Source organism: Rattus norvegicus, chromosome X (assembly GCF_036323735.1).
Source record: "Rattus norvegicus strain BN/NHsdMcwi chromosome X, GRCr8, whole genome shotgun sequence".
Taxonomy (NCBI): Eukaryota; Metazoa; Chordata; class Mammalia; order Rodentia; family Muridae; genus Rattus; species Rattus norvegicus.
In genome coordinates this window covers 18004506-18014803 of record NC_086039.1, presented here as the reverse complement: position 1 = coordinate 18014803, position 10298 = coordinate 18004506, and the positions used below count along the sequence as shown (strand labels likewise).

At 43.3% G+C, this 10298-nt stretch overlaps 1 protein-coding gene across 3 annotated transcripts in view; it reads right to left on the bottom strand.

Annotated features, from left to right (window-relative positions):
* Positions 1-2959: 2959 nt before the first annotated feature.
* Positions 2960-10298, bottom strand: part of Clcn5 (chloride voltage-gated channel 5) — a 154585-nt gene continuing 147246 nt past the window's right edge. For 2 of the 3 annotated variants that reach the window (NM_001414393.1, XM_039099512.2), the window contains one exon: positions 2960-8909. In NM_001414393.1, coding sequence (NP_001401322.1) covers positions 8819-8909 — 91 coding nt within the window. In that variant the 3' untranslated portion in view covers positions 2960-8818. The remainder of the gene's footprint in view (positions 8910-10298) is intronic. The other variant, NM_017106.2, reaches the window with a different exon arrangement.

Below are 10298 nucleotides of genomic sequence, written 5' to 3'. Positions count from 1 at the left end.
ACACACACATATGTGTACACACACACTTAAAAACTAGCAATATATTTTTTAAATTGTCTGGATCACAACATCAGTGACCCAGGCATCCTGATGGGACAGACTCTTACTATATAGTCCAGGCTAGGTTTCAACTCAAAATCCTCTGCTCGAATTACAGTAACGCTTCATCGCAGCTGGCTTTTGAGTCTTTTCATAAGAAAAATATATTTCATTATGTACATTAAATAAAGTGTCTAATAAACCAAGAATTATAATTGAGTTTAGTATTCCTGTAACTCGGCCATAGATATGAATTACTGTTTCTTGACCTACCTGCCTTCCCGTTACCTCTGGACAAACCTTAGCCACATCAGTAGTTTCATGATTGCACTGACATCTGGTGGCCATTTTCAGGTTTTTCTCTGGGCACACCTGTACCAGATAATGGCTCCGTCTGCGTGGGCTTCATGCTCCATCAGTTTTTATCTGAGTCCTATGTCCCTACAGACTCATGACTATCTTCTTTCTTGAGAGGTAATCATAGCAGAGGCAGGAAGGGTGGTAGTAGGGCCCGCAGCGCTGCTAAGTTGATAACTAACACCTGGAACCAAAATATTATTTGGGTGTGGTGACATATACCTATAGTCCCAGTACTAAGGAGAGGTAGAAGGGTCAGCTTATTGCCTAGGTTGCAAGTTTGAAGCCACCCTGGGCTACGTGGGACACTTCCTCACAAAACAAAGTTGAAAAAATGGTGACTCTTCAAGTTCTTAAAAATACTTATTTTGTGCATGTATGTATGCATGGGTGTGTGCACGTGTGTGGTGTGTGTGCATGCACATACCACAGCACCATGGATGCAGAGGGCGGGACAGCCAGCTGAAACCAGTTCTTTTTCTACCCTGTGGGACAAAAACCTCGAGATTGAACTTGGCTTCTCAAGCTTGGTGGAAGATGACTTTTACTCACTGAGCCAGTTCAAGATTTCAGGCTTACAATACTGGAAGTCCTTCCTAAAATGACCCCAGGTAAAGCCAAGGATAATGATGTTCTTGGTAGGAACAAAATATCAAAGCAGGTATTGTACAGATATTTTCAAATATCAAAATGGAGAAAGTTTAAATGTTTTAAAATATTTTACTTGGCTGTGGTTGTGCCCCAGTACAGTGTTTTGAATGCTCGGTGATCAGGGAGCGGCACGGTTTCAAAGTATTAGGGGGTGCAGCTCTGTTGGAGGAAGTGTGTCAACTGCAGTTGGGCTTTGAGGTTTTCAGAAGCTCAAGCCAGTCCCAGTGTCTTTCTCTCCTGCTGCCTGGGCATCCAGATGTAGAACTTTCAGCTCCTTCTCCAGCACCATGCCTGTCTACGTGCCACCATGCTCCCCACCAGGACGATAATGGACTAAAGCTCTGGAACTGTAAGCCAGCCCTCATGACAGTTTTCTTTCATGAGAGTTGCCGTGGTCATGGTGTCTCTTCGCAGCAACAGAAACTCTAACTAAGACGATGCCGGCACCTGCAATGCCCAGAGAGCATCACATCGCCTGAAAGTGGAATGACAGAAGACTGTGCCACTGACATGGGTGCTGTGATTCAAAGTTATGTCCTGTGCAAGAGCAATGAGGGTTCTTAATCCCTGAGCCTTCTCTCCAGCTTCATCATAGAGAAAATATTACATTAATAAACTTGGGATGCATGTAAACTGCCTTATGGGTAGGGTCTGGCTGAAAGAGGGAAGGGGTATGGAGGAGTTGGTGCAGGCAAAAGAGAAAGTGTAGCCTTCCTTTGTTTTTTAGGTTTCACAGAGGCGTAGAAATAACTGCTGCAGATCTAATCGCTGTTAATTTACCTGGCGCCTCTGGAGAGTTTTTCACCTGAGGCATTTTATTGTCGACATATCATAAAGAGGTTCCTAAGAAGGGTGGCTGGAATTCATTAGAGAACACCATTGGGCACTTTTAATATACTTATTTAGAAGTGAGGATGTGTGTGTGTGTGTGTGTGTGTGTGTGTGTGTGTGTGTGCGCGCACGTGTGCGCTGGAGGTTGAGCATATGAGTGCTGAGGCCCAGGGATACCAGAGGTATTGGATCTCCCCATTGTTGGGAGTTATAAGTGGCTGTGATCTGCCTGTGGTGGGTGCTAGGAATAGACTCAGAATCAAATGCAGGCCCTTAGCAAGAGCAGCACATGCTCTTTAACTACTAAGCTATCCTTCAAACCGCAGAGGAACATTTTAATCACCCATCCCATTCCTCAATTGTAGGCAGTAAGTCTGCCAAAGGTTACTATCCTACACCATTAAGAACTCAGGGAGAAAAACGCAGCCCCTAGCTCATTCTCACACCAGGGAAATATCACCAATACACCAGAGCATGGAAGAAGGCAGAATAAATGAAGTCGCCAGTATCTGCACTGCCTCAGAAATATCAGGTGTCCCTCATTTGTCTCCTTCTAAGAAAAATCACTACTGCAGCTGGGAATACAGCTCAGCCGTAGACATTTTGCTAAGCATATACGAGGTCTTATACTGCATCCCCAGAATCAGGGGTGTGTGGGGGCAAGGGGAACACTGAATCTTAATAGTGTAATGATTAGTATTTCACAAACACTTTTAAGGAAGTGAGCCTGATGGTGATTTTCAGTTGCTTTAAAAATATGTTAGATATATTTTATGTTTTGAATGTTTTGCCTGCATGTGTGTATGTGCACCATGTGTGTGCCTGGTGCCTGTGGAGGCCAGAAGCGATCACCAGATCCCCTGAGACTGGACTTGCAGATGGTTGTGAGCCATCATGTGGCTGCTAGGAATTGAACCCGGGCCCTCTTCGAGGGCAACGTGTGCTCTAAACCAATAAGCCATCGCTCCAGCCCCTCGCTTGCTTTGGAAACTGTTCCCCAAGCCCTATACCCAGCCCTCGTGTTTTTGATGATCAAAAATCAACACTCAGAAAGTTCAAGGTCTTCAGAAACAGACTAGAATCGAGTTGGATAAGGCTGTGCTTTATTACATGCATAATTACAAATCTGTGCTAAGTGAAAATGTATAAAGCAATGGCAACCTAGGTTTAAGCCACACAGAGAAAGGGCTGGACGATCCCATTAACCCTTCTGCTAATGTCCATCCACTGCCTTGAACAAGATTGTTTCCATTTCTTCACAATTTGCATAGCACTCACTTGTCAAAGTGCTTTCCATTCATTGTCTCAGTTGATCCTCACAACAACCCTGTGAGGTAGGTAGGGCAATTTACACTATCCCCATTTTGCAGATGGGAACACTGAGGCACAGAGCGGTTAAGATCTTGAGGCTACTTAGTAGAAGCATAGGGAATACAAACCAGGTCACCTAACTCCCCAATCTTTTTTTTTTCCTTTTTACACTATGTCACTATACGTGACCAGGGAGCAGAGCAAAGTGAGCAGTAAGCCACAGCTTTGGATCGGGCTGTGTGTCTGTGAGCAGGTAAGGATAAAGCTACAAAAGCGTGACTGAAAGGTTGGCAACCCTCTGATAAATGACTGGTCTAAACAGCTCAGCACCAAGTTTCTATGGAAACTTGGACTGTATTAGCTTTGGTTGAAGCTCATTTCTGGATGCCAAGCAACTACAGATATCTACACATAAGCTTCAGCTGAACTTTGATCAACTCTTAGGAATTCAAACGTCCAGTCAGACAGATTTTCTTTGGCTACTGCGACTGAAGCCAGCCCTCCAAATGAGCTTCCTACAGAGAAATTCACGTGGTGCCCATGGGCTGGACCCTGGCCTTTATGATCCTCCTGGCTTCAATGGCTCACCCAAGAGCTGGTCTATTTCCCATGGCCAGAAATGAATGGGCAGAGGTATAAACAGGAGGCTGCCCTTGGTCAAATCAATAAGAGTCATCATCATGACATCAGAGTCACCCTCTGGTGACATGACCAAGATGCTGTCAGGCCCAATTCCTTTCTGGCCTGTACCTGGATAGCAGCATAGCTTCAAAAGACAATTTTAGAGAATAAAATATTAAACATATAGTTTTATATCTTGAATGGAATACAATTTAATCATCACACAGTCCCAAAGGACCAAATATATAGTTTAAAAAAAGTAAATACTTATATATAAAAAGCTGAGTACTAAAAAGGCAGGACAACAGAGAAGAAATAAAAGTGGAAGGTAAGAAAGAACGAGGGGGAAAGGACCATATATTTTGAGGTACCCTCTACTTGACGGCAAGGCTGAACACTACCACTTTGATTAAAAAAAAAAAAAAAATCACAGGTTCTGTTTTCTTCTCCATTATACTAAATGGCATTTTTTTCTCATTAGATCCTAAACTACCCCTTAACCCAGCACATTTGAACTAATATATAATACAGCTAAAGCCTTCGGCACTCCCAATAAGTATTTCTGGCTTTGGCCCCTACCATGGACTGAACAAACTGCCAATGGCCTCTCATCAGCTGAGGAGTTTCCGTTCTCTGGTCTCAGGGGTCATCGCATCCCTACAAGCCACAGTCCATATTCAAACAACACGGTCATAAAAATGGGAAGAGAGTTGAAGTTCAGGTAGGATATGCATGGTAGGGGAGCAAAAGAAGAGGCAGAGACAGACTGTACATGTACCATCACACAGTTTCTCCTCAAAAGGCCAACCATTAGTTGATAAGTGTGCACACACAGGCCAAAGACCCTTTGGTAGCAACTTAGAGGTAGGACGTTTTGACTGTAAGGTTGGGCTGGACCGGGTAACCTGATAGGCCCCATGGGGGGAGGGGAGTGGAGAAAAGGGGTAATGAAAAGAGGAAGGAAGGTCCATATATCACATCCTTGGAGGATTTGGCAAAATCCTACCAACATCATGGGAAAATCTCCTTTTCTTCCCTTTATTTCTTTATAACTGCCCAGATGCCGGTGCTTAGGAAAGAGAATGTGGCCAGCATATGTATGGGGGGTAGCTTGAAACTGCAAATACACATTTTTCCAAGAGTTTCTCTCCTTGGAACAAATGGCTGAACGTGAGGCAAAGCCCAGCCCTGGTCCAGCTCTGCTGTGCCCGCTCATCTCCATCCCTGCATAGCTCCTGAGCTGCGACGGGAGAAAGCAGCGTATTTCGAATACAGAACAAGGACATAGGAGGGAGAGCTTAAAACAAAAACTGTCAAACGCTTATCATCTAGATATTCAGATAATATGTTCCTCCTCAAGGGTTGATGGTCTCCATCAAGCTAGACTGCCACTGAGCCAAATCATGCTTTGAGGCTCTAGTTCATCTGGGACTCCTGGACGGAATTTGCTTCTTTCTCCCTTTGGGGGATGTGATTAACCCCTTCTGCCTACCTTATGCTAAGATGTATGGACTGGGGAACGGGATGGCTTTCCTCATACCATCAGGCACCACCCAGGCAACCCCAGCAGTGGCTGCAAACATTAAGGTTTTAGAATAGTAACGTTGAGCCCAGGCCTTCAGAGGCTGATGCCATTAGAAAAGCCCCTGCTCTTCCTACAGAGACTTTCGATTTAGACTTCAGTGCCAAAACAACTGGCCTGCCTTGCAGTTAAAGCAGCAAATTAATTGTTTGCTCTGCCAGCTGGCCAATTCAAAGTATCGTCAATTTCGGCTGATCCACCAGAGGCGCTCTGTTCTGTGGACTACATCAGCTTTCCTCTGCAGATGGGCCGAGCCAGGGCACTGGAATCAGAGACAGGAGGGTATTTCAATTTGGCTGTTTCTAATCAAATATCAAAGCAGAAGTGCTCTCTAATAGCGATTATTTCACATTGCCAGTCCTCTGTTAATCTCCAATTGAGCTCACTATGCAATCTTTCTCAGCTTCATTAAGTTTTTGCCATTGAAGGTGTAAAGATATAAAATTTAGCAGTTAGATTGTTAAAAGATCCATAAATCTAGCCCTCACAGCTAGACTTCCTCTAGATAAAATGCCTCGAAAAATCCACACTCTTGAGGCATTTGTTGGCATTCTTCTGTAAACACTTTTCTTACATCAGGCTAGTTCCTTTTCCAGTACCAAAATAAACGTGTCTCAATTCATTTTAAAAGCTTAAATTATCCAGTATTTTACCCTTGAGGTATGTAGTCATTTGAGGCTACTAACGGACTTCCCTGTATCGGCTTTGTTTTTTGTTGTTTTGTTTTGTTTTTAGTGATGGAATGGAATGGCAATGACAGGAAGCAGTTCCCTTTACCTCAAGACAAGAACCACTGTGTGTCCAGGTGCTAGGCTAGCAATCTTGTAGAGTCCGCCAGTCAGAACTTGTCAATCTTTGAGCTAAACCCTAGGATTGGACATACAATGGACACCATACACTACAGCTATTTCTAGATACTAGCTACAAGGATTCCTGAGAAACTAAAGTTAATGAATGATATTTCTAAAGAATGAGGTATCCAAGGGATATTGTCAAATTATCTGGAGGGCCCAATGGTGCTTAGCATCTAGAAAGTATCCATTCGCACAGTGTTATCTGATTTCTAAGATTTATTCTCTGAAGTAGCACCTTAACACTGGCTCGTCTGTGTACAATGAAAAAAGCGAAACTGGAGGAGACACAAAGGCAACCAAGATGCTCTCCATGCCACCGCTGCTCTGACATAGGACCAAACCTTCCCTTGCCATCCAATAGCAGACGCAGTAACGTTTCCTGTTTGTAAACCTTAGTGAGGCAGTTCACTAAAGGAAGGTACTGACTGAACTTGAAATATACAGTCAAGAAGCTTGATCTCCACATAGCACATTAGGTGGTCATACAGTGGCATGGAGGTAACCAGACAAAGTCACGGAGACAGGGTGACGCTACCATGTACCCCAAAGCACTTTTACATTAAAATGCCAGAGGAATATACTTAAAAGGAGAAACTCTGGTGTCTACATTGGTATAGTAAAGATAAAAATCAAAACGTGCCTTGGCTACTCAGCTCTGGATAACAAAGAACTTCCTGATTTGGGAACGATAAAAAGCTGGGGATTAAAAAAAAGAAAACCTCCTTGACTTGGGGGTCAACATCTTTTAAAATGAGGTACACTGAGTTGCTTGGGAGGAGTGGGTTACCCACAGGAATGTGCCGAGGGCTGCTGAGGCTGCATAAGAAGGACAGTATGGGACATTAGGAACAGGCTTGTGAGACCAACAAGGCTGAACACTCACCCAACAGCACAGTCCCATGGCCACGGGCATCTGACAGGGAAACAAGGGAAACAGAGGCTTGGCAGTAGCAATGGGGCCATATGGCAAACAAAAAGGCTGTGTGTGTGTCACCTCTAGTCCAAGTGCTATGAAGCTACGGAGCCTTGGCTTACAATTTAACTAACCCCAGTAGGTATTTTTGCTGTTGTTGTTGTTGTTGGGAATGATTAGCTAAGCAGACTGCTTCATCCTAAAGGGGATTCGCTGCTGAGGAGAGAGGCGAAGAGAACGGAAGGAGAGTAATTGCACATGGATAAAATGATAGAAAATGAAAGAGTGGTTGGGATGCTGGTGGTGGCTCATGGATTCCACCAGGTGTTTCTAGAATGTGATTTTTTTTTAACTGCCACAGTTGTAGGAAATTGAGACAGGCACCTTTTTTTAACTGGGTACAAGCACCTTTGGTGTCATCAGGCCCCATCCCTACACCTAGGTTTTAGGACGGCTCTGCGTTTTAGTTAGATGTCTAAGGATGGCACCTCAAGGTAATTGCAGTTGCCTATCCCGTTCCAGTTCCTTCCATACACATTGAAGTATCTCAAGCCTACTTCACACTCACAGGAACAGCGGCCTGTGGTACATACTCCGTACTGGGAGGAGCACAGGCGTCCAGTTATTTTAGCACTGGTGATCTATTCAAAGAAATGCACCGGGGTGCTAATGTAGCATTGAATCTTCCCTGCTTCACCAGCATTCAGCCTAGACTCAGTTCCAGATACTGTTCTTAGTCCAGAAGCCTGAAGCACCATCGTCCATGGAGGTGGCATCTGGGTAAGAGATTGGGTTAGGACTTCACACGATGTGACATTCCTAGCCACAGACTTTTGCTCAGAACCTTTACTTATCTTCACTTCAAGAAAACCGGAATAAATGACTCCTAGCTACTAAAAGATTTCTAACAAAGTCCTTGTCTACTAGCTAGCATTGCCATTTGGAAAATTAGCCTTCCTTCAGCCAAGGAGAAAGCTCTGTAACTTAACTTTGTGCACTTCAAAAGACCAAGACAAGCAGGCCCTCAAGGTCAACCCCTCGGCTTCACTTGGAGGAGAATAACCAAAGCAGCAGCACTGTCTTCTGATGAGAAGGTAAACGGAACAAACAAAGAGAGCTAAATACTGGAACAGGAGTACGAATTTAAGTGAATCTTCACAGTCTAGAAAACGCTATTTCCTTCTGGCTTTCCTTTCTGTGTCTTGAAAGGCAAAGCCCCTTAGTTCACACTTCCTCTCCCATCAAATGACAGTTAGAGTCTCCCTCCAACACATGATTTTTACCATGCGTTTCCTGCAGGCTATTTGTCAGAATAGTTGGAATTTTTCTTTGCATAGTTTTCAGTGATTGCATATTGCCAAACAATTATTTTAAATTAAAAAAATAGTTTAAAGAACAAACATAATTAAACCATACCATCTTCTTCACTCTTTCGTGAACCCTTCCTAACGCAGTATCACAGAAGCCTGACTGTATTGTCTCCTAAAGAGATTAATTTCCAGAAATTATGTAGTGCAACTGATTAACTTGTAGGAAACAGACAACACACTAACATGACTTCACCATCAAACATGGGAAATGTGTTTTGGGTACCCAGTTAATAAAGTACATCCATGGTCCGCAATGTCCTTGTTTTACATCCAAAACAACCCCATGCTTCTAGTTGAAGAGAATGGACTCGGGGTCTTGGTTTGCCATCTGCGCTATGTGCTTTAACACATCCTTTTTGGTAATGATTCCAAGTAGGCGCCTGAAAGACAAACACGTAAAAGAGAAGCAAAGTAAATGGACAATGAAAATAGTGTTCTTAACTGAAGGTGATGCTTGTCCTCCTTAATTAAGCCTTCTCAACTTTGTCTTTGTCCACACTATCTGTTCTTGGAGAACAATGAGCTAACAGGAGGATGTATAGTACCCCAGATTAATGGAGCAATGCACATGGCCCTACATACAGTGACACTTCTACATCTACGTCTCAGGGCCCACATTTCCCTCTGATTTAATTACTCTCTAAACCTATAAACGTTACCTACTGACTACAGTCCTGGTCAAATGCTCCCCCAACCCCAAACATCGCCCTATGATCACTTGTGTGTTCCTGCCTTCTGTGGAACCATGCACACTACTCAAGGACAGAGAAAGGTTTGTTCACTTTCATGCCTCCCCAGAATCTCATGGAGTATCTTCTTACATGAGTTAGGGTTTCCAGGAGTGCTGAATATATACCTATTAGAGAAATTCTTCTTACTGACTTAGCTCTTATAAAGTATTAGTTCTTACAGAGTTGTTAGGCTAACATAAAGTATTAAAAACAAGAAAACCCTCCAACACGCTCGCTCCTCAGCCTGTGCTCTTTCCCAATCATAATAGCAGGCTTCTTTGTTAGAAAGCATGTATTTCAGGAAGAAAAGGCCTTGGGCTTGAAGTTCAAAGACTTGTGATTTATTGCCTGTCACTACCATCTATTCAGTCAGGGGCCTTAGAGGGACCATTAGACCTCACTGAAACTTATCTATTTTTTGTCCTTAAAAATAACAAAGGGATTGCAAGAGTCAAGTACAAAATTCTTCATTTGTTTTGGAGACAGTGTCTCATGTAGATCAGTCTGGCCTACACTCACTACGTAGCTATGGGTAGCCTTGTACAACTAACTGATTCTCCTGCTTCTACTACCCAAGGGCTGGGATCACAGGTATGTGCCACCACCCTGGTCAACATTCTCCTGTAACCATGACTTTGGTTACTTAACATCAATCATAGTTGGAAACCACAGTCCAATAAGCTATTTTAAGAGGAAGGGGAATTCTGCATTACCAAAACGTTTATGACAGTGCCTTGTTATAATTGTTCTACTTTATACTTCTTATTTTTACTGACTATGTGACTTACACATTAAGCTTTCTCATAGGTGTATGAATATACAGTAAAAACTCATTATATATGAAGGTTTGTACTAGCCACAGTTTGAGTTTTCCAGTGGTGATCTTGGAAGGTATTTCTCAAGGGCTGGAGGGACCACTGTACATCTCAGACACCATTCCAATTTCAGTGATACCCGTGCAGAAGAGCACAGTTTCTTGGTAGAGAAATCTGAGTTACTGATGATATGCAGCTAATAAGTTTGCGGCTCTCAAACATT